This window comes from Copidosoma floridanum, unplaced genomic scaffold (genome assembly GCF_036245765.1).
Source record: "Copidosoma floridanum isolate Cflo_tuat_1 unplaced genomic scaffold, Cflo_Japanese_pri ptg000013l, whole genome shotgun sequence".
Taxonomy (NCBI): Eukaryota; Metazoa; Arthropoda; class Insecta; order Hymenoptera; family Encyrtidae; genus Copidosoma; species Copidosoma floridanum.
Window position 1 is genome coordinate 1,559,280 of NW_028321890.1, and position 25,403 is coordinate 1,584,682.

The window sequence follows — 25,403 nt, forward strand, 5'->3', positions numbered from 1 at the left end:
AGTGGTCAGTCTAAGCCTAAATTCAAAATTGGTGATAAAGTACGAGTAAGCAAAACCAAACAAGCATTTAAAAAAGGGTATACGCCAAATTGGTCGACGGAAATATTTACAATTACACGAGTAGCATCAACAAATCCAACAACTTATCGTCTCAAAGATTACCTAAATCAACCTATTTCTGGAGGTTTCTATGAACAAGAACTGCAGAAAACAAAGCATCCTGATACATACCTCATAGAGAAGGTTCTTCGAAGGCGTGGTAATCAAGTTTTCGTTAAATGGTTGGGCTTCGATAATACTCACAATAGTTGGACGAATAAATAACTAAGATTTTTTTTTAAATTGCTTCAAGTTTTAAATCACATGATTGTAATATGTATGAAATAATAATGAAAAAGTTACATGGAACGTTTGAAATAAATACACAAAAATTTTGAAAAAATTGTAGTTTATTTTTTCCATCTTTTTTACATTATGCATAAGAAAATATGATGTGCTTTCCGTTATACACTATAAACAATTTAAACTTATTTACAACATCCAACGATTTATTATAAAATTCTTCATTTTTATAGAGAGCTGAACTTATTCTAGTCTGCAGAAAAATTTGGAATTCATCATCAACTTCTGCAACTATTTTAGGTCCGAAGTTAGTATACACTTTCCTTAATTTTGACACCGTGTAGTTTTGACTGGGAATCAATTCGGAAAGTTTCCTTGTTGGAAGGAAATCGCTGTCAGCGATTTTGTTGAGTGCTACAATATCCATCTTGAACAAAAAAACAAAAAAACATGATAGTTAGCATAAAATATTCATACATTATATATACTGTGTAAATATGCACAAATATTGACTATAAAAATATGGTACCTATACTGTATTTAGATTTTTTACTCGGTGGTTCACTTAAAGATGATGTCAGCTTCTGTTGATTGAGTTCAACCTTACTTGGACCTCTGCTTGAGAGTAGAATGAGCTTGTCTGGCTGTGGCAACTCCTTATATAGTGCTGATCCCTCCTCTATCGACTCATCTGCTAGTGTTCTGTCTATTTTTGGTTGATCAAATACAGTAACTACCCTTACAGCTTCTTCTACCTGATTGGCCATCCCTTCCATCGAGTCTTCCCTCTTATTGGATGATTTTACTCCCACTATGCTGCAATGACCCCACGGTAGAGTGTCTGTACAATCAGGTAGCAAATATCGTTTGTCATCATAAGCACTTAGTGCAATTTTTGTCTCTTTTTCACTAAAAAGCTGATGATGACGCGATCTAATGTTTTTTTGCTCTCGCTTAATAATAGTGTTTTTATACAAACATGTTATATAATCATTAAAAGTCATTGTAGTCTTTACAATGGAACTTTTAACTCCTTCTGCTTTCTTTACGGGGTTTTGATCTTGAATTTTTACACTATACATTTTGCTCCTTAGTCCTACGAATTCCAACATGATTTTTCCATTACATTCGTCCTTAATTAAGCCAACAATTTTTTTATTAACGAGCGGTATATTAAATCTATCATCCAAGTGATAGTCTGAAGTATCGAATTCTTGTATATTCTCACGCATTATATTATAAATATTTTGGTTCGTTATTTCATACACAAGACTATCAGTGTCTGTGTACAAAAGTTTGCACTGATTTTCCATTTTATTTCTCATGAAGTTGTAATGAAATTGATACACAAGTGTCTTTGACAGGTCCAAGACACTTAATCCAACATATATTGGTTTTTTTATACATACATCAGTACGAAGTTATTGTATAGCCACAAGCTGCTCATCAAAAATATCACAGCTATAGAAATTCGGTCGTGCAATATATGTCTCCGCACCATACCTCCCCTCCCACTTGTTAATGAGTTTAACATCAACTCGTTTACGTTCATTTTCCATAGTCTTTCCGTAAGCGGCATTATTAAATAACTTATATAACATCTTCTTGAAGTCATTCTTAGCATTTTGACGTTTTTTACTGTTCAAGTCGATGTATTTTTTTAGCCAAGGACTTTGTTTAAACTGTAGAGTTCTATGATTTTTTTTTATGCGAAGACCATGACTTACAGCTTGCTTGAGTGCACGGTAGTGTATCACATATCATTCTTTGTTATATAAGGTGGTCATTAGTTTATTTTGTTTGGATCCAGGAGGTGCCATATGCTCAGCACAGAATGGTAAATCTTTATGAGCGTTGTGAAGGGTTTTAGGATACTCAAGATCCACTTCAAGTATATAACCGATTTCAGCATCATCAGGCACGTTTAAAATACCCATTGAATTTGTATTTTGAATCCATTTAAAATCTGCGTAAGGTAATGGTTGGGTCATAGCCCATCCATATAACTTATTGACATCATAATATATGAGGTATTTTTCATCTTTATCTTCTTGATAGTCTTCTTTCATGTATAAGGATTATTAGCTTTTGCATATGGATTGCAACATTGACTGATTCCACCTCGTATGCCACGCTCGATAAACATAACAATGTCAATGTCTGTTAACAACTCTAATTTCACCTATTATAAAACCAAAAAACTTTAAACATAATTATTGTTATATGCATACATGTATGTAAAAAAAAATTACCTTCGTATACTTTAACATAGCATCCCAGGTTAAGCCAGGAGTTGTAAAATAATGAGCTGGGTCTAATTCATATGCCTCATGACAACTATTCCGAAAATTTTTAAATATTTCAGCGAGTAGAAGTACGTCCGTCTTCAAATATAAATCAGAATACTCTCCAAGAGTTCCAATGTTAAAATTATTCCAAACATTTTCAGCATGCTCATACTCTTCATCGGTTATGTGAGCTTCGTAAAGACTGCTGTAGAAATCTTGTTTTGATGGCAGCTTATTTTCTTTTAGTTTTTCAAACGAAGAAACATAATCATAAGGGAAAACACCTTTTCTTTTTAATAAATTTATCTGATCGTAAGTATATTTATCATCACTTTAGAAAATTGTTTCTAAAATTTTTAGTTCTTCTAAATATGAGGATAATTTGTCGAGAGATGAGGCCATAAATTTAAATAAATCGATAAATCGGAGATTAATTTCAGTTCCTTCAACGTATTTTGTAAACGAAATATATTTTTCTTTCGTTTGCGGCAAAAGCTGAATTCTTCCCGAAAAACATGTAGCAAGTTCTTTGATAAACAAGTGTGAATCATAACCACTCAAGTTATGAAAAATTATAGGTATCATTCTCGAGTCTTGATAGTTAATATTACACTTGTTGTGTGCGGGTCCACGATATCCATAAAAAAATCATGTACAAGTATTAATTTATTATTATTACTATTATTATTATAGAAAAAGTATACTCACTTTCCAGTAAGGTGACAGTGGTCTTAAACTTTTTTATCATTTGAAGTAAATGGTTGGTTGCAAATATGGCACAATGAAGCCTTGTTAAATTGAATTCGCTCGTTATTCGTCAGGTGAATCATCTTCAAAGGATTTTTATATAATTCTTCTAATTTCAAAGCTAGAAAATATAGATCTTAAACAAACCATTGAGCAGGTGTTTTTTCATCTCCATCACACTGTCTATAACTTTTATACTCTGATTTGCTATCATCATAATAGCACTTAACAAAATAACCAATACTAAAAGCCATGTGATGTTGATATGCGCGGTCACTTTCAACAGGTTCCAGTAAACATTCGAAGTCTGCATATACAACAAAAGGTACTCGATTCTTGTATGTGAAATTTTTAAATTCAAGTATATGCTCATGCTTTTTTCTATTAGGTAGAGTAATTTTATACTTATTTAAATTTTTGCAATCAACTTAATGCATTTCTAACTTTTGTTTGGACCAAAAATAGTGAAGGCAACGATCGCATATATTTGCATTCATTTAAGTTAGTTGTCTGGTAAATAGTATGCGATTTCGTATTAAAATATTTTAAATCTATATCCTTGACATTATCTTTTACTATCACATATTCAGCTGTCAACATCGTATTAACTTTAAGTGCTTGATATAGCTCTAAAGATTGTTGAATTCGTTGAACAAATTGCTGTTCGACATCTTTAAGAAACTTTTTTATATCTTAGTGTTTCAAATTCACAATTAAAGCGGTCGTGATACGATTTTCAAATGCACTATTTACATCATTCAAACTTACGGATGCATCAATTTCATCATGCGGAACTTGCATTGCAGGTACTATACCATTACCTTGAACACATACTGTAGGTGCTGATATTTTTGCTTCTCCTTCATTTTTACCTTGAACACAATTAGAAACTGCTGCTGGTATAACGCTCTCATTATTATTACATGAAGCGGTTTTAATTTTACATGTCTTGACTGATGTTACAACATTTTCATTACTTTCTCGTACAAAAACTTCGGGCTCATTTTCAAATACCTCCACTGCTGCTGCCATAGTATAAACTAGAATTCTGGTGACATTTCTTACAAAAAGGGAATAGAAAAATTTAAACGCATGCTGTTTGACGTTGGAACAGTATATGTCAAAGGTCTTAAGAAAAAAAAGTGGTTGCAAAACATACTATCATGCAAGTATGTATCATTAACTGAATAAAAAAATATCTTGAGTCTAATAATATACATTTTCTTGTAAATAATAAATATATATGTATATATATTTTTCAGAGTTATTATTGTTAAGGAGTATGGGTGCCCTGCTCTTGTAAATCTCATACAAGACTACGTGCCGTGCAAACATCATAGCTTTCATATTGATTCAATGTGTGCTGTGAAGAATGTGCTGGCAATAAAAGATTGGATGCAAAGTCGTAAAATGAGTGAAATTTGGAAGGTTACGTACTCAATTATTTATTATTGTAACTGAAAATGTAATAAAATTTTTTTTAATTATTGTTGAGATAAATAATACTTGTGATTAATAAATATACTTTTAATTAAAAAATTTATACGTAGTATTTTTGTTGCATGTGAGATAAAAAAATAACAAAAGTTGAATTTCAGTATAATCAAGACAAAATGAAAATAGGCTGAATTTTTATTAATAAAGTAGAAAATTTTATTAAATCATAGTAAATTGTTTTTTTTTTTACATAAAAATTTAACATGCGTAATATATATATATATATATATATATATATATATATATATATATATATATTCTTTACAGGTATACATTTAAAACCTAAACATATCAGTTAATAATTTTTGAGGTAAAGACTTCTTATGAAATTTTTTTTTTTTTTGCATCTTTCCATCTTGAGTAAATCAGCTTTCCGCTTCTGCTCTATTGCCTTTTGTTTTTTTTGCTTTTTTTTTTTTTTTTTCTTTCATAGCCTTTTTATTTTGTAACTTGTCAATAATTTTTTCTCTCTCCGTGATCATTTTTTTTTTCTCCCGAGCTATTATTTTGTCTTCTTCTTTTTTTTAAAGATATGTGTACTCTTTCTATAAGCGTATATTTATCCTCTTCAGACCACGTCTCAAAATTTTCGGGCAATAGAGAATTTATTGCGAGTGATGGTGGCAGTGGTGATGACGTTGACGGGAGGGGTATATTTTCTCCGGTCATAGTTGGGGCAAATACAGACTTTAAAACTTCATCGTTGTCCTTACATACGGCTGTAGCAGTAGTTGCTCCTGTTTTTACCACTCCCGGTGCTGACTCCAATAGTTCGTCCCAGTTTTGTTCGCAAAACCATGATGCCTATGATGGTGAAAGTGATGATTGTAAATCAATATTATCTAACCATTCGCATTGGGAAAACTGCATTTTTTCTTCTGAAAAATCGTTTTTATATGATGCTGCTGTTGGCGCTGCCTCTACTTCTTTAGCTGTTGATTTTATTGGTGCTGCGATTTCTTCTTCTTCTTCCACTATTACTTCTGGCATTTCTCCTGCAGAAAGATCCATTGACATGAGTTCAGGAGGTTGTTGTTCAAAAGAAGTTATGTGTCGTTGCAAAGCACGAAAAATCAGACGTTCCTGATATCTTCTTATATCACCATCAGTAGTCTTTTTACCATATTTATGCTGAAAAAAATAAAATGAAATAAATTAAAGAGTTTTCGCTTCTTACAAAGCTAGAGAAAAATTAAACTATTAATGAGAAATACAGAAAGGTAGAACTCTCAACATCATTTCTGCGTCTCGAGTGAAATATAAAAAGTAGAACTCTCAACATTATTTCTGCGTCTCGAGTGAAATGAGTATAGAAAAGTAAAACTCTCAACATCATTGCTGCGTCTCGAGTGAAATATAGAAAAGTATAACTCTCAACATCATTTCTGCGTCTCGAGTGAAGTATAGAAAAAAGTATTACATAAAAAAGTAGTTATAAAAATTTTACCATACCTTGATGAGTGTGTCTCGACCTATGCGTTGTGCGAGCTTGTGGTTTAACTCCTTTACTCCTCGACTAATTCGAATAGTGTGACTATGACACTTGAGGACCGTCTAGGGCGTTCTCCGCAGTATATTATTAGGGAGAGAAAATTGGTATCCGCGCACTAAGAGGGATAAAATTTCCCTTACCTGCAGAAATTCACACGTGATAGAAGTTAAGTTTTCCAATTGGCTTATGGTAGTTGGAGGGAGGGGGAAGTCAAATTTTCAAGTAATCGTAGACCTCTGATGCCATGGATATGTAGTAAAAAGGGTTGTTGAATGATGAATAAGTCTTTCCATTGGTTTAAAATGAGTATTCAAAATTAGAATAAGGTGGGGGAATAAGCTACAGTTTTTGGAGTAGCTGCTTCAAAGTGTTTGAAAGGAGGGCTGAATACTAAAATATTTAGTTTTGTAAAATCATCGAAATGGTTCATACACGTCCATCACATACGTTCTATACTGAAATAGAACTTATAGAAATAGAGAGTTTCCAGAATATTTTGGATAATATGCTGCCGCAAGATTTTAATGATGGTGATTTAGAACCTTGCACATCACCACAACGAGTATCTGCAAACTCAATTTCCATTATGGACGAAGAAGATTTTGATGCACTCCTTCGTAAGCTACGTTTTATTTTATAATTTTTTTACGTATTTATAATAAATCTTAAATTATTGTTAAATAACTCTATCCCCTCTAGAATCAGTATCTTTTTCATCGTGGACAACAGCAACGCCCTCAAACATTGATGGAGCATTGTCAGCAGTACCAGAAAGTGACTTAAGTCTTCCTCCGGGACCGTCTTGTCCTGGAGTCGTCATCCCGACGACAAATATATCTTTATCGTCTCCTACACCTTCCTTTACGGAGAGGTTTGAGACGCTTGAAACGGTGCGGTGAAATTCACCAACGGCTGCAGCTCAGGATTTTGGTAAATTACTTTGCTATACTTTATTACTTTTTTTAAAATTATTTATAATTTATAATTTATAATTTATATAATTATTATGTGAACTTTTTCTAGAATCAATCTCTTTTTTACCGTGGGAAACAGCATGGTTTTCAAACATCGATGCAGTATCATTGGATTCTAGGAATCTTTTTCCAGCATCCCCTAATCCTTTCTATACGGAGAGATTTGAGATTGCAAACTGGAGTTCACCGCCAGCAGTACCTCTGAATTTAGTTGTGCCAGTCGTTGATCTAATGACATCATCATTAGTGAATACTAAGGCATTAGTCATTGATTTAACAACATCGTCATTAAGTAATTGTAAGGAGGTAATTGATATATCATCACCGCAAGTTGATGATATGCCATCACTCGAAATTGTGTGTAAAGTAACATATGTGAATAAGAGGAAAAGAATAGAAAAAGAAACGAATAGAAAAAAGGTGTGTCGTTCTCTAAAATTCGATTAAAGTTTTTTAAATTTATTTTTATTTTCAAATGTAAAATGATAAACTGTTTTATCCAAATAAATTGACATTATAGTTTTCATAATGTGTAAGGTATTCTTAATAAAATCTTAATTTACAAAAATCAACATTTGTTTATTTAATAGTACCTATTCATTATTGTTTATAATATTATTTAACATATGCAGTTAAACATATATAATAGTTGAAGAATTTTCAATTTTTAAAAATAATTCCATAAAATTTAATAATATAATGTTCTTAATAAAATGTGCCCATATTAATTTTATTTCTTTTAATAATTTTTAAATAATCGTAACTTTACAAAGTAAGCACCTTCAGCATCAAGTTGCTTTAAAATTTTACTACCAACTATGTGTATTGCTCTAGATAGAAAATATTAGTCAGCATTCGTAAGGGGCTTTGAACTATACATGTAGAGCCATAATTATATGAGACAAGGTATGTATATTTGGTATACATAAATGATGCGTGGGAAAGGAAACTGTGCTCCAAACATAAAGCCGTTTTAATTTTCTCATGGAGAGAAAAATTTGGAGCGACTCCTAAGCTGAATGTGGTACAACTAAACTTAACGTTTTGGGATTATCTGCTTCTCTCGTTTTAAAAGAACAACTCTTCTAAGCAAAAATGCATGAAAAAGTAAAGTGGTGCTTCTAACTATCCAACTGTTCAAGTATAGTCACAGCTGCTCGCGAGCTCGGGTATGCTCACAGCGGTTTAGGCGCTCGGAGAGAAGGGAAGCTGTATCTCATACTTATTCACGGGCTGGGGGGGAGGTCGAGGAGAAGGGAAGTTGCATCTCATACTCGCTTACAGAGAGGGGATTGCAGAGAATTTACGCAAACTCAAGCAGCGCTGCGGGTGGGAAGATGTTGCTAGCTCTGATACAGAAAAGTTATAAATAGTGGTTGCATCTTCTTATTTTCGCAGTTTTACTAATTCAGCATAAGTAGTAAGAGCAACGGTGAAAAAGAGAAGCTAGTCGAATAGAGAAGACATTGAGAAAAAATACTTTTGAACCTTAAAATTCTCAATTTATAGATACTCATCAAACGCATCATCATGGATTTTATCATCAGTATCCATGGCTTTCATAATGCTGATAGATAGTTTATACCAAAAGAATTTTCCATGGTTTTATTGCAAGGAAACGTTGTTGGGCACTGGATAATCAAATCACCCTGCAATTTCAATGATTTACCGCTGGATATAAAAAAACAATAATTACCAGACTCTAGAAGTCCACGGAATCTAATGGTTTGAAGGTGATATAACATTAAATGACTTAAAGTTTCGTCTTACAACTATTACTTAAAACCTTAGAAGAATTTATACGTATGGAAGTGATGAAGCCCAATTCATTAGCTCAATCCTGACGCGAGAAGTTCACGATTTGTCGCAAATATGTCGTCCCTTCAAACACCTTAAAGATAAAGTCTCTTCTCCCGTATGCCTTACACATGGGCAAAATCATTTCGAAAAAAAAAAGCTATTTTGTGCTCTACATAAAGCACACTTATTAAAACAATGGTTTATTACTAACACATCAGTCAAGTCATCAAAGCAAGACAGTGATTTATACTATGCAGCATATGAACGTCTTAAAATGAAAAGACTGATGCCTACGTTGATGAGTGGTCACGACGTCGTTGGTTAAGTATAGCATATGGTGAAAAAAATAGTAATAAAATATTCACTGTATATACTTTGCATTTCAAGAATAAGGTGTTTAACAAACCATTTTGCAATTCTAGTTTTGTACATGTCAATTTTTTTATTTTAAAATAAACTGATTGAACAAAAATAAACAACAATGTTAACAATTATTTTCCTTCCACCTCACATCCTACAATATAATGCAACACCCTCGCTTACATTAAAAAATGCATATAACCATCACGTGTGCAAGCTGCACAAGATTTTACATATTCAAGCAGCGCGCCAATCAACGCTGCAAACGCGCATTGCACTGCGTACAACTCGAGCAGCTCTGCAGGTAGCACGCACAAGCGGCGCGCGCAAAAAAAAAAGGAAACTGCTGGACTCGCTCGCCCATTGGTCGCAGGGGAAGCAGGGGCACGTCGCAGAGGGGTACATGCCGCGGAGAGGGGGGCTGTTCTAGAACCGCCATAGCTTATCTACTTATGCTGTATAAAATATTAAAAGCCAATTTACCATTACCATCTTAGAAATCTGTACGGCAATTTATTTACAATAGTAATCCACTGGTAGCTGAGAGTTCATTACGAGTTAAAGAATCGAAAAGTTTTTTAAGGAAATGACACCTTCCTTTTTACATTTGAATTAGTCACAATACAACTCTTATGTCAAGGTTTAATTTGACCCTCACACCAACCAACTAGTTGACTTTGTTTTACCAACTGATGAAATTTCAATGCCAGTTGCTTACACTTTTTTAGCAACATCTGCTGAACAAATAGAAAAGCACTTCAAGGTCAATCCACTGTCGAATCTTGTATACTTTCATGGCTCAGCTTCTTCAACAATACGCTCTATCTTTTTTGTTACGTTTGTTCGGTAATCGAAATGAATTAGATTTTAATGGCGTGTTAAAGAGGTGGTCGTACATTATTGACAGCCTAAGAAGTCAAGGAATCATAGTGAAAAGTTTTTTCTCAAATGGTGACCTTCGTTTTCTCAAAGCAATCAGAATAGCTACTCGTCTTGATACTGTTACTCACAATAAGTGTACATTAGAAGACAAAGAAATAAGTTAACCGGGATTTTACCAGGAAATGTTGCCAAAAATAATGTATATCCAGAACACTGTGCTCATTGGGATAAAACTGAGATCTAAATTACTACAAGCATCACGAATTCTAGTAATGGGAAAATTTGTTGTATCAAGCACCCACTTAAAAATACTTATGGGTATTAAGTCGGAAGATAGACATCAGCTCGTTAAAATGGATCTGTCAGCGAATGATAAAATGAATTTTGTGTCTGTGGTATGACTATTGTCTCTAAGAGTATTTAATTTTTAAGCTGAACATGTTCCTTATTCAGATGGTACACAAGCTTATTTGAGAATGATTTTTTTCCTTCTTAATTCATTTTTGTCAACAAGTATTTAAATTGGCAAAAGAAAGTATTGTACCTGGTACGCATTATTTTTTTTAATGAAAAATAATACTGTATTTACAAAAATTATGAAGCATATAACATATTCAATTGTATGCTTGATTTACATTACAAAAAAAAATTTTTTTTTTTACCATGAGCACAAAGTGCAACTGCTGCTTTGCGCCCTCGGGTCACACTTTACGCCCTTGTAACTTTAGGCCTATGGACAGAAAAGTTTTACGTGCCCTCCAGGCCCAAAGGTCTTATCTGCCCTATGGCCCAAAGTGATTTACTGGGCGCAAAGTGTGCTCACGGGCACGAAATTGCACTTTGCGCCCTCGGTAAAAAAAAAATTATACGCGACTCGGGTACCAACATACAACAACCGCGCCCTTCAGGCGCTCATGTTTGTACTTTGTGCCCTAGTGACGTAATGTACCATAGAAATTACCAAAAACTAGGTACAATTTACTTACAAAATAGTAGTTTTCGTCGGATAGGTGCCGTCGTCTTCGGGGCTATTTAGGCAGTCGCAGAGTGATGGCACTTATGTAGCAAATCCTTTTTTTTCTATCGAAGGCACACTTGACCCTCAAAAACGCCTGAGGTCGGAAATGGTACATTACACCACTAGAGTACAAAGTACAAACATGAGCGCCTGAAAGAACAAACTACAAACATGAGCGCCTGAGAGCACAAAGCAGCAGTTGCACTTTGTGCCCATAGTAAGAAAAATTAAATTTTGATTTTTTCTTATTATAAGTGTGTAAAAAGTGCTACAAACTCAATTCTGGTATCTTCAAGTACCCCAAATAATTTATTTACATTAGTTTACAGTAAATATTATCTACAAAAACGTTCATGGAAATAGGTGGCCTTATTTGTTTAACTTGATACATGTGAAAAACTACAGTATACTGATTTTTTGAAAGCACTTTAAACTATATTTACAATGTCATCTTGAATTCTAATGTCACTTGGTTGTGATTTGAATAAAATATATCTGTGAGTTTTATTATCTGACTATTTTATAACAGTACAGCGTTATTAGGTTCTTTACTGGTGAATTCATACCTTTTGAAGGATATACGTTTAATTTTGGATCTACTGCAGTTTAAGATCTGAACAAATTCTACTTTTTTAAGTGAAGTCGTTTTTGCTAAAACATTTCTTGGGACAAGTCTGCATAGTTGTTTCAAGGGCTTATTTTTACTTTTTATACTTTTACGTAAAACTTCCAACTTATTTTCGTATGCATAAGCAGTGATATTCGTCAAACGGCACATTCTATTTTCTACATCATCAGCTATATAAAGTAAATTATGTATGTTTGATACACTTATTTTATCACCGTACAACTGACCATAATTTCTTACAAAACTTTGTAAATATTTCTTAACCTGACATAAATTTTTATAGTATTTTTCTTTACTTGAGAGTATTCTATAAGTGATACTTGATAGTAGAAAATGTTTTTATTGATCAGTAGATACAATATCTTTAAATACTGCAAAGCCATCGTACAATATAAACATCCTATACTCTGTTGCTTTTCATTTTGCCCAATCACTAAAGCACCTCGTTGCCTTTTAAAAGTTGCAAGGGATTCGTCCCGACAAGTTTATCAATCTCGTAAAAATCTTTGGGATTTTCATTTTTTCCAGTTTAGTAATGTTGATAGTAGTCCAGTACTCTAATAACTTCTTCATAATTCCAAGATCAATAAGATGCAGGGAGTCAAGAATAAAGTATTTGATCATACTGATAGTTGGATGAAGAAACAGCAAAGGTGAATCACGAGTATGGTGCTCTGGGTCTTTTCTAGATCTTAAAGAAAAATCAGTTCTATTCTTTTGATTGGCATTGTTGTATGGAAATGAAATTTGTCTATTTTTTCTTAGTCCAACAATATCATATTTTTCACGCAGTTGCTGTTGCCATTGTGATTCTTGTCAGCTTTTAAAAAAAATGTGCTGGACGATCACGAATGAACGATTGTTCTGACACCCCAAAATACCTATTATTTATCTGTATTCCATTTTGTAGAAGAGAGTTCAACTTGTTTATAAATTTTTCCAAATAATTGGTTTGGGCTTTCCTATTCCACAATAGCATGCTACAACAAAGGGCTCATGTACATTTGTATAAGAATATCTTCGACATATTATAGGCCACAATTTTACTGGACTGAATTTAGAAATTGAAACACCATCCATATTAAATTTTAAATTAATAAATTTTTTCTTAAATAAATTGGTATCAGTGTACTTCATTAAATAATCACTGATACCAAAATAAACAAATTTTGACTTGCCGTTATCATCAGTTATATTGAATTTTTTAACTTTTTACTTATTTTCACCAATCTGTTTAAGAAGCATTTTATGTGACGCTGGTACTCTCTAGTCGTACTGTTTGATTTCCTTCAATAAATAAATAATCTACGCATGCAGAGGGCGAACTACACTGTTACATAAATTTTTTTAAACAGTCCCAGTATAAGACCCCTTTTTCTCTATTATCACACATTTCATGGTCACTATCTGGCTTATATTCGCTGCTCTTTTCGCTATCTGTGAAGCGATTATGATTCTCATAATCTTCATCTTCATTAAAATTAATTGTAGTCTTCAATTACGTTTGCACGGAGGTATAATTTGGGTTGAGAGAGCTCGTACACTTACTGAACTAATACAGTTCAACGCAATGAGGCTTCTACAGTCCGATGTTTGTGTTGATACAGTTTGACGCACCGCTAAGCTGGAAGAGCCCGAAGAGAGGGGGTGAGCGAGCCCAAGGCTTTGGACTCTTTCATGACAATCTCGGGGGCTCACGGCGCGGCCTGAAGATAAATATAGATATATACACAGAGCGCGCGGTGGCTCAGTTGGCTAGGTCGTGTATTGACACGCGGGCGACCGTGGTTCGATTCCCGGCCATTGCGACTTTTCGGGCAAGTACCTCTGTGTCTTTCACATGTGCTTTTTCACCACGCAATGCTCCTCGAGGAGGGTGTAGGCGACCTCCTCGCAGCATAATTGCCTAATTTCCCCCTACCCCCCTCCTAGTAATGGGTGGCCTCCCATCCCTCTTCCCTTCCTTCTCCAAAGTGCTAAGTGCCCATAGTAGTGCCCTTATTAAAGGGGCCGGACGTAGAGCACTATAATATAGAAAAAAAAAAGATATATACACCGACATACAAAGAATCTGAGATGTGCAGACACATACGTATTACGTAACTGTATGTATAATACCTATATATACGTATATGATACCTACGTACACAGCGACATGCATGGCTAAAAATTATAATTTTTTTAAAGTTAAGATTACAAAAAACAATTATTTTAAATAAATAACATAAAATTTGAAGGGAAAATAATAACCTCAGTAATTTTGTATACAGTTATTATTTCTGTAAATTAAAAGAAAGATTCGTACAAAGATTTAATTAAACATCATATCTAGTTGCTACATACATTTCACCATTAAGTTTTACACATACGCAAGGCTCAATATTTAGTAACATTTTAAAACAACGTAACTGCTTCGTTAGTGTATTTATTGTCACTTCAAAAGTATAGTAGTGGTGTTTAAAATATAACATATCCATTTGCCGAAGTAAAAAGTAAATTTCACCAAAATGATAATAGATTTTCGTAATTATACTGAACTGAGGACCATCATCACTAACATTGCTGATAATTACACTAACACGTATAAACTACATAATGAAAAACATTAACAAGCTGTACAGCGTGTAAATAGTTAAAACGGCCGCAGCTGATGCGAGCCCATGCTTTGCACGTCGTAAGAAAAAAGAAATGCAAACATATGCACATATATACAACATTAGTGTATAGCGCTGCACACCTTTTTCCTCTCTCTGACTACATCCATGCATATATATATCTATATTTATCGTTAGACTGTGAGCCTCCAGGATTGTAATGAGAGAGTCCAAAGCCTTGGGCTCGCTCGCCCCCTCTCTTCGGGCTCTTACAGCTTAGCGGTGCGTCAAACTGTAGCAACACAAACATCGTACTGTAGTAGCCTTACAGTTGGTACTGAGTAAGCTTGATGTTGTGTTGGACTCTGACTACACAACTTTTGCACTCTCTCAACCCAAATTATACCTCCGTGTGTAGCCAGTTTTTTATGTCTTAACAAATTATTATTTCTTCGAAATTGTTTCCCTTTTGAAACAGTGAAAAAAAAATTCTTCTTTTCGTGTTGTACTCCATCACGTTATTGTTGCTTCGCTCATTTTTTTTTTTTTTTAGCACACCGCATAATGAATATAATTTTTTTAATAAGCATTTTGTATGCTCTACAGATATCTTTGAACTTTATAAAAAAACTTGGTCAACTGAAAAATCTTTTCACTAACTCTCTAGAAAAAAAATTTACAAAAGAAATCGTCTGCTACTTTATCCCTTACAGGCCAAATACGGGCAGTGTCTAGTAGCCGAATGTCCGTCTATCATCCACGGGCAGTACAGTTACCTGACCATACCTACGACATGGACTATGTATACTAACGGTATTTGGGTTGGATAGTACCGTCTGATAACCGGAATCTTTGTCTATTCGAGAATATAAAAAATGTTAATTGTCGTGGTAAATGACAACTTATTATGTCGTACAATAAATTTTTGGTTTCATAAATTTATTGAAATATTTGTTGACACATACTTAGCTTAATGTCAAGAATTTAATATAGAAAAATTAAAATTCGTTGTGTTATGAAACTCAGCAACTAAAGCGTAAATAGATGATACGAAATATGTGAATACGTACGCCAAACAGCATTTTGCGCCCTTGGCATAAAAAAACGTCGCACAGAGGTACACTAAATGCGTTCTTAGTATGTCTATAGTGTAAAAATTGCTATTCACATTCTATAAAGAAATTGAGAAAAAAAAATGAGAATTTGCAGTAGTATTTGTATCAAATCATTCACCAGTCTGCTGAGTTATTAATTATTTTTCGAACCCTTTTCTTATTAGTTGGCCCACAGCTTTTTATTCATACGTTTTGTTTTTTAAATTTTTTTATCTTACATTTATATTAGTCATACTAAAATACATTTAATCCAGTTACTATAATATTCACTCTAAAAATATGCTCTAGTCCTGGAATTCTTGTTGGAAGACATTTTATTAAAATAAAACGTTAACATAACAATGATTTTCAATTTGAAACAAAAAAGACATTGTAAAAATTGAAGTTCAACAAGTGTAGGGACCTGAATAGAAACATATTGAAAGCTTTCTGTTCTATTATATGTACAACAAACTATGAAGGTACGTACTCATAGATATAAACTCCCGCAGGCACTTGCATTGGAGTTAAAAGAAAACGAATCAATAAACTTAAAATATTGTCTCTAGATTGAACTAGACATTGTAAAATGGAAATCTCAAGGTTTATTAAAATTGATTCAGGAAATTCTGAAATATGACTTGTTACCTGCTAAGTTATGCACTTACGTACATTTATTATATACATCCATATATGAACATTTTTGTGACGCGAAGGTAAGTTGAGTAATAGTTTCAAAAAATGTATTTACAACACATTTATTAAACACGCAACACACACAAAATAAAACCTTCAGCCCTAAATCAATAAAATCAAATCAAACAACAAGACCCTAAGATATGTATAAATGATTGAAAAATAATATGATTTCTTCGATAAACAAACATGATTAAAAAATGCCATGGACACTTTGAATTGAAGAGAAAATTGTTTATATTTTATAAATATAGAAGGATTTGGAGCTCAAAAATAAAAATTTTTTACGCAAACAACATAGTGAAGTTATGAAAATTAAGTAAATTCAGCAAAAACCTTAATACGGTATAAAATAAAAATTTTTTTTTTCAAACCGCTGCAGAGATGAAACTAAACCTTAATATATAACTAACTAAAACTAAAATCAATCGTTGAAATCTGTTTACGAGATCTTAAAATATAACTGATTTTCACAAGAAATGCTAATATATTGGGGGATAAAAAAAAATACAAATCAAACTTCATGAGATGTCAGCTCTAGAAAGGCCAGTTCTCAGAGAAAGTATATTAGTATGTCAAAGAAGTTATCGCAGGAAAATTTTTTTTTTTTATTTGTCTAACAATAAGAGCATGATAAAAAAATGCTGTCTAAATTTTACCTACTAATCAAACATGACCAGAGTTAAATCATTAGCTCAGATATCCAATCTGAAGCTATTATCAAAAAAATTGTAGCCCATTCCGATTATACGTATTTAAGTTAGTCTTTTTCACTTACTTATAACGTATGTACACACACACACACACACACACACACAAAAACACACACACACACACATATATATATATATATCCCTATATTATATAGTTACATTGAAGAAAGTGAGTCTCAGCCCTTCCGCTCCCCCTTAGCTCCCCTTCGGTTTACGTAGTTATTTGCTTGTTTTTACGTCATTTTTGATCAAATTATATTTGAGTAAGCTCCCCCCCCCCCGATCCCCCTCCTCATCCCCCCCCAAATACTTATTTATAGAATGTTTTACCATTATAAATGTTGGAAAATATACGTAATTTAGTACCCAAGTTATACCTCGATTTTAGGGTTTTTTAAGTAACTGATCATAGGTCTCCCTCTGTCTATTCGCTCCCCCTTACTCACTATATGTCTCTGAAGTACCATTATTTGTTTAACTTGATTGAACTTGTACATTTAAAATCTCTTTCTGGTCCATGTTTACTTTACCCAAATATAAAATTCTTGATTACCTGAGGACTTCATTAACAAAAAGACATAATTCAGAAAGAGGTATAATTAAATAGACAAACACAATTAAGCTTTTGAAGCAATAATTCATTCTGTTAGCTCAATGTTGTTACATTTCATGTGTCATTTTAACCCATCTGTTCTTTTAAAACCCTTTCCACATTTTTCACACATTTGTTTTTTATGGTTTTTATGAATTCACATACGTCTGTTTAAATGTGACGATCTTCAAAGTTACATATTTTTGAATTACTGAAAAATGTCTTGCTAAACAATATTTTTAATTTCTGATTTATTCTCAAATTCAATTTGAATAAAAATTCTTTTTGGATTCTTATATCTTAATAAAGCAGCGTATAATTGTCCGTAAGAGAATAAAGGTTTTTTAATATACAATCCTAAGGAATCAAAACTTTGTTTTTCTGATTTGTTGGTAAACATAGAACATGCTAATACAAATGGAAACTGTTTTCTATAGAAGATAAAAGGTAATGATGATCAGATGCCAGTATTCAATGTTATTCTAGGAATATAAACTTTGCTTCCTGTTATTTTCCTGTCATTATTTCTGCTTCTATATTATACTTAAATAATTTTGTTATTTTTAATCTTGTGCCTCTACAGAGTCCGTCTGATATACTTAAAGTTCTTATTAACACTACTATAGCATTTATTTTTATTTTTAATTCGTGTGGTGGAAGACCTTCTCTGGTATTATTTAAAATTCTATTGGAAAATTAATATTTATGTTATCATATGTTTTATCAACTCCTTTGTGAGTTACGTATTCTGCTGTTGTGAACTAATTATCAGCCTGCATTGATACATACACGAGTAATGTCGTTATTTTGTTTACTCAATCTGTTAGTGGGGGGTTGGCGTGCGGAGCGCGCAGGGGGCGTTAGGCCCACTAGTATATATATATATTGAATTTATTACTCTGCTTGTATATTTATATTTTGACGATCCTCACGAGTCAGATGAACGAATGTAACGTAGGATACGTCGTGTACAGAGTTCTATTTATGTATACCAATTTTTACAAAGGTTGTAAATGTGTATTGCGATAAGTGAGTACCTGTACATCGTTTTAAATATTTTATTCCCAATATGAAATGAATTTGACGTATTTTTTATAAAATTGCGTCTCAATTTTAAGTGTTCTCTGGCTTATTTTCTTTCTTGTCTTTTATTGTCGAGTTCTAACAAAACTGCAGCGATTCCGAACATTTTTAAATGTTCTGTTGATAGTTCGATCAGTCTAATTATCCAACATGCTATGAGTATTAATAGTATTGATTACGTACTAAACAAACTTTCACCATATTCAAGTTGATTGTAAGATTTCTTTTGATACATCGATACTTTTATTTAATAGTATACTGCAAACTCTCTTTTGTCATAAAAAAAAGAGAATCACTTACATCGTTTGCTTACTCAAGTTTTTTGTTATTTAGCTTTAGTTATACTTACAGTGATAAGAATCGATGTATTAAAAGAAATCTCACAATAAACTTGAATATGGTGAAAATTTGTTTGAAAAATACTTGATCTGATTTCTTGAAAAAAAGTTTTTGCTCTTGGCTATCAAAAAGTATTGAAAAGTGCAATCAGCAGTATAAAACATGGGCAGAGTGACAAAAAATCCAAGAAAAGGAAAAATGATTTTCTGCTAGTGTAATTTGTATCTTGTTCCAGGAATATATTTTGAGAAGTACATTACATTTACCTTATGACTACATAATTTCTATATACAAGTAACATCATGAACACGATAGTCTAATTTTATTTGTTTCTAACTCAATAGGAAAGCTGTAAATGCAAGAAAAAATATGACTTCTGCTCAAAAAGTAGTTCTTATTGCGTACATAGAAGGCAACTTAAACTCAGCGATAAACATGTTGGTTGGTTCCAATGGGAAAGAAGACCAAAATAGGCAATGGCATATTCTTGCTCATCTCCTTAAAAAAATCGACGGTCCCACATGAGATGTAACGGCTTAGAAAATCGTAATATATTCATTTGGTTTTTCATAAAAAAAACAACTGAGTTTTCAGAAAAACTGACTCATCTAAGTATATATTTATGTTTACGTACTTACCTTCAGTTAGTTAGAATTTTGTTACAACTTTTTTTACAGACGTGGAAGAATGTTGAAATCACGCCATGTGTATGAAAAAATTTGACTTAGAACCTCAAGTTAAAAGGATTATAAAAATCATTGAATGGTTTCACAATAGTCTGCAAATAAACGAAGAAGCAGATAAGTATTGATATGTACTTTTTTTCAAAGTTTTGATCAGGATGGAACTTTTCGAGGAACGTATACGTAATCTATACTTCAAATTTTTAAGATACGATCGAGAACATTTGTTACTTAGATCGTGATTGTAAAATGTACAATTTTGTTACAGCATGGCTAAATGTTGGCAAATTATGGCAAAGAAGTACAAACTGCGTCAAAGCTGTGTACCTGCTTCAAATATGGCGCGTTACTATATGTATAAGTAGGAGAAAGAGATAAAGTGTGCGAGAGAGAGGGAAGTCTAAGCTTAGCCGTAGCTGTACGCTGCTTCATTCTAATGAAGTTGACCATTGTTTCGCTATGCTGTAACGAAATGAGATGCCATAAAAATCAACTATTTATCATAAATATATCAACTAAAAGTGTGTACTTTTCACTTAAATAGAATACGGGTTTCTAAGTGGCAGCAGTAACCTTGAAATACTTATTACTGAAGGTATTTTTCCAATATTTACAATGGAACTTCGACTTATTCTAATTATTATCCATGACTAAATTAGTCGATAATATACAAGATTTTATGGTGGTCCAAGATAAAAATAGTAAGGGAAAAAACGAACATGTAAAAAAAATCAATTAAAGTTCAATTAAAATTACTAAAGTATTAGAAGCGATATGTAAGGCTAAATTAAGTCATATCCTTGACACAAATAAAAAGGCATAAGTATAAGTATTATACTATGAAATTAGTTTTTAAGTTCTTACATGTCAATTTAGGTTTTTTTTTTTATTGTAATGAAAAAGTCAACATTAATTGAAATAATCATTTATGTTATTTTTATTAAATTACCTCTTAGCTTACTTGCATTATTTTATGGTAATGTATACATTAATTTGTTGTCAGGATTTCCTCGAATGCTTCTTTAAAGATTAAGTTCGATTCATTAAAATGTTTTGTATAAAATTTTTGTTGTACTAATCATTTTAAAATATAAAACAAAACTATTACTATACCACTGGTCCTAATGTATTACTTATTGATCGATTAAGCAAATAACACGAATATATAGATTAAACTTAAACTTAAATTCAGACCGTTATTTTCGTTTTTGCTAGCGGTGTATGTATGATATGTATGTTCACAGCTTGTAGACTTGTAAAACTAAAAGGTTAAAAAGGTTAAGTGATGCTGTCAAAATTTCTTACATGAATCGGAAAGCGCAAGAGAACGATGTCACGAATTTCTGATTTTCCCTACCTTAATCGAACTTCAGAAAGTGTTTGCAGGTGCTTTAAAGTAAAAGATTTATGTATTGGCAAAAAATCTGCCGCTTTTACTGTAACTGGTATAACAAAAGCAAAATTAAAACTTGTAATGGGTTTATTTAGGAATATGACAAAAAAAATTACTGAGAAAAAAATGTAAAAGATAATTGCTTTGATAAAATTAGTTCAAAGTGCTAAATAGTCCATAGTTCGAAGTAAATTTGCTTGCAAAAGTGTGAATTCTCCTATTAAGGGGGCTCAAGAAGCTATAAAAAAGCTGGTGGTACGAAAAATACCATAAGTCCTCTTATAATACATCTGCCTGCAAAGATTGGTGGTTTTTTCCCCATCTTATCCTTGCGTTTGCAGGTCTAAGCACTATAAGTTCTATTGTTAATAAGATAAGTGGTGTATATAAAGCAATTTATGAAGCCCAACAGGCTAAAAAACAGCTTAAAAAAAAGTGTAAGGCATAATGGAAAAATGGAAGCTATTTTGCTTGGCAACAGTCTTTTTTAAAAATACATAAAAAAAATATTGGGCCTCATCTTGAAACCAGGAACGAAATGTAGAAAAAAAATCTTAAAATGAAACTACTAAACTGAGCGTTAACAAATTAAAATATTATCAAATATGCAAAAAAAATTTAATCTCGCATTTTCGGGGAGTTTACATGAAAACTAATATCTAGATGATATACAATCCGGTACTCATTGAGTTGTCTACAGAAAACGGGGGAAATGATGTTTCATATTTTCATAGTTTTTGTGATATTCGACCCCTTTTAGATTTAATTTTATACCTTGAAGTTGATTATGTTAAATAGAATGACGAAAGATGTCAAGAGCTTAATACGCTTATTTGTGATCACCTATGTCTCAGATTTGCATCTAATCAACTTAATAGCAAACGTATGTAAGCAACAAATATATTTTAATTTATTATTTGTTTGTCGACCACCATTGGAAACATTCACTTTGAGTTTGATTGGCACATATATGTTCTTGAAGCACAGTATTTTCCCCCAATTGAATTTTTACTGCATATAAATTATGTTTTTGGATTAATAAAACTACTTATGTTCAATTACGTACCTAACGTACACGAAAGCAACAATAAATGTAACGTAGGTGGTGAGGTAATTACTCTGGTTACAGATAGTTACGAAGTTCAGGACATAAAACAAGACCTAATATTAAAAAATGTCTCGATTAATTTCAAGCTGAACAATAATATGCTTTGTAACATAATCAAGCGTAGTCAACCGATTGATTTTCGACTGCATAACTCATTGGAATTAGTATTGAGTTTTAAAAAACGTAAGTATGTACTCAGATCAGATGTGATTCATGAGTCGAGTCAACTTGTAGCGATACTTCAAATAAATGCACTTTGAGTTAAATGCAACATAACCACGGTAGCATGTACATATTAATGAACATAAAGTTCATACGATTGATGAATTTTTCCCTGCAGTTCCCTCAGGCTATAAAATTATTTACTTTACGTAAAACAATCGAATTAAATATGAGTGTTATTTATAATGAAGAAAACAGGTACTGGATTTATAAGCAAGCCAACATGAAAAGACAATCAATCAGTTGTCAACGAACAAACAACTTTATAACTCTTATCTTTTACAGTTTCTTCCATGGATTTTAACAGGAGACGAGCATGGTTTTAATCTTTGCCTCATTAACAACCAGTTTCTGAAGATTATACCAGTTATGGACGATATGCTTATTTAAAAGTGAAATGCACCGAGAGAGTTATTATGACGTGCAGCTAACCGCGACGTCGTCAGCATAGACGTACGTGTTGATGTCTTTACGCTGGGGCAGGTCGAGGCAAAATATATTAAAAAGGGTGGGTGAGAGTTTAAACCTTGGGGGGTTCTAGAGATTATTGGGTGAGGGTTGGAGAGGAAGTCGCTTTCTTAACGAGAATTAATCCATCCGACAGGTAAGATTTGATGGTGCCAATTAGGTAATATGGAAAACCTATATAAATATGCTTGTATGGGTCCTTGAGCCAAACTTTATCAAAGCCTGCTGTACATCTAAAAAAGCTATGGTGGTGAAATTTTTGTGGATTAAGCTCTCTGAGATTGTTTGGCGAGCGATACTCGTGAAGCTGTTAGGTAGTGAATTCAACCTTTTTCTCATCGAGATTATGGACTGTAAGGTTGTGACCACGTGGTGGACAGGAATATTCCCTGTGATGAGGGTTTTGTTGATTTTAGGCCCGAGTTTTTGATTCAAGATCGTGATAGGAAGTGGTACCTTCATTTGGTGGGTACTAGCTGTCTCCTCCGTGTCAGATTGAGCAGGGTCCTCAAGATAACTGTCGAAAGCATTCTTCTCTGTATAAGAAAAATTTAGCAGGGATTGGAATTTCCGAAATTGTTCAAACTCAATATCGGAGAGCTCGGGCTTAGAATGTGCTGAGTCAATCTTGGCCTTTATGCGCCTTTTCTTTGCGATGGGCTTCGTGACGGGCAAGGTCGTGGCTTTGAGCTGAACATAAAAAGAAACTGCTTTTTCTCTGAAGTAGAAGAATTTAGTAGGTTTAGGAGATCACGCTTAGTGGGTGATAGAGTTGTAAGGCTTGGGCCTTATAGTGTTGTCGTTTTCGCAGTACGGGGAGTTTTTCAGAAATTGCTGTGATGCCGCTATCTTTCTCCTCGTTGGAGGGGATAAGGTTAGCTATTTGCTGGTTGGAATTTTCTAACTGGACAGAGTACTCACTCATTATCCTTCCATGTATTGGTTCCGATTCCAGAGTTTGGTAAGTTTAGCTACGATTTTGGCCAGCAGTGTTTCGTCTCGAGAGAGTGGGTTGCATTTCTGCTGACTATTCTAAGGTTTCAATGATTTAGCCCGATGTTATAGTGGTTAAAACACTGGTTATCTGGATTGATGGACATTGGAAGGAACTGGGTGGCACTAGTGACACTTGCACTGTTATTAGCAGTTATACTAGCACTTATAGTCGCGGACGTCTCGGAAGATGATGAGTCTGTTTTGGATAACAGCTCTTTGAAATAGTGACCTTAAACTGTGGACTATCTGCCGTAGCGGTTGTTTGGCTGCGCCCTTACGAAGGGACAGCTATTTTGTGTGCTGCATAAAGCTAACTGACTAAAAGAGTGGTTCATAAAAATCTCATTGTCAAAAACCTTAAAGCAAGATAAAGTTTATATTATAGTTTATATCATTGACTTGAACTTAGACTATCGCATTTAACATTATGTACTGGTCAAGATATCGTCTATTATATAGTAAATAGTAAAATGCAATCTATAAATGATTTACTGTATATTTTTGAAGCTAAATTAGAAGCAATAAATGTTAAACATATCTCACTAATATATGAAGCAAAATCCGAAAAACTGTCGTAATCGCTAACTGCAAAAACTACTCAACCGATTTTAATTAAATTTTGCATACTGACTGCAGACATTTCCTAGATTGTTTTTACATCGTTTTTTTCTTGAAATTCATTAATAATAGCAGTTAATATGCTTAAAGTCTTACAATAAAAATGCTAGCTTTGCGCTTTCGTTGAGTAGGATCCGCTAGGTGGCGTCGAAGTAAAATTGAAGCCACCTTCAATAGAAGTTAGTGAGTCCAGTTACAATCCCAAACAGACTGTCGACTATATCTGTTCACGGGCAGTACGTCAAGAACAGAGCTTTTAGTCATGCATCTGGGCATTCCAGCTACCGACGAGATTTTGACGAACTGCGATGGGCAAGCGACCTACGCCGATTTCTACCTTGGATCGCCAACATGATGCTACAATAATAAGGCATTCTTAACGCCAATGTTCCCGGCATAATACCCGGAGACGTCTGCCCACTGTGTAACTAGCTCTAAAACGCTTATGGGTGGCAGGACTGTTCTTCCAACCAACCTGGTTCTGCCAAATCACCTCTTGCAACAGTAGCAGGCTAAGGATAACTACCTTAAGAAGTTTAGACAGTCATGTCTGCAGGAAATATTATCATCCTCTGACTCAAAGTACTACTACTAGCTGTTTTCACAGATATCATCAATCTTTACGTACACTAAACAACCATCAAACTTGTCAGTTCTTTCTATGACCATCTAATTATCTCGTCAACAAATATTTTTTTTTACAATTATTTCCAAACAATACTTTAAAGCAAATTCTGGCAACAATTTGACTACTTAAAGACTATATAAATCCACGA

The 25,403-nt window shown here is 33.2% G+C and overlaps 2 protein-coding genes across 2 annotated transcripts in view; one reads left to right on the forward strand and one right to left on the reverse strand.

The window, feature by feature from the left end:
* l(2)09851 (WD repeat-containing protein 1 l(2)09851) overlaps positions 1–25,403 on the forward strand; it is a 65,582-nt gene that overhangs the window by 29,266 nt on the left and 10,913 nt on the right. The window lies entirely within an intron of this gene.
* On the reverse strand, positions 855–1,667 carry LOC149374787 (uncharacterized). The gene has a single exon (XM_089591594.1). It carries the CDS (start codon positions 1,665–1,667, stop codon positions 855–857), a length of 813 nt encoding a protein of 270 aa, XP_089447720.1.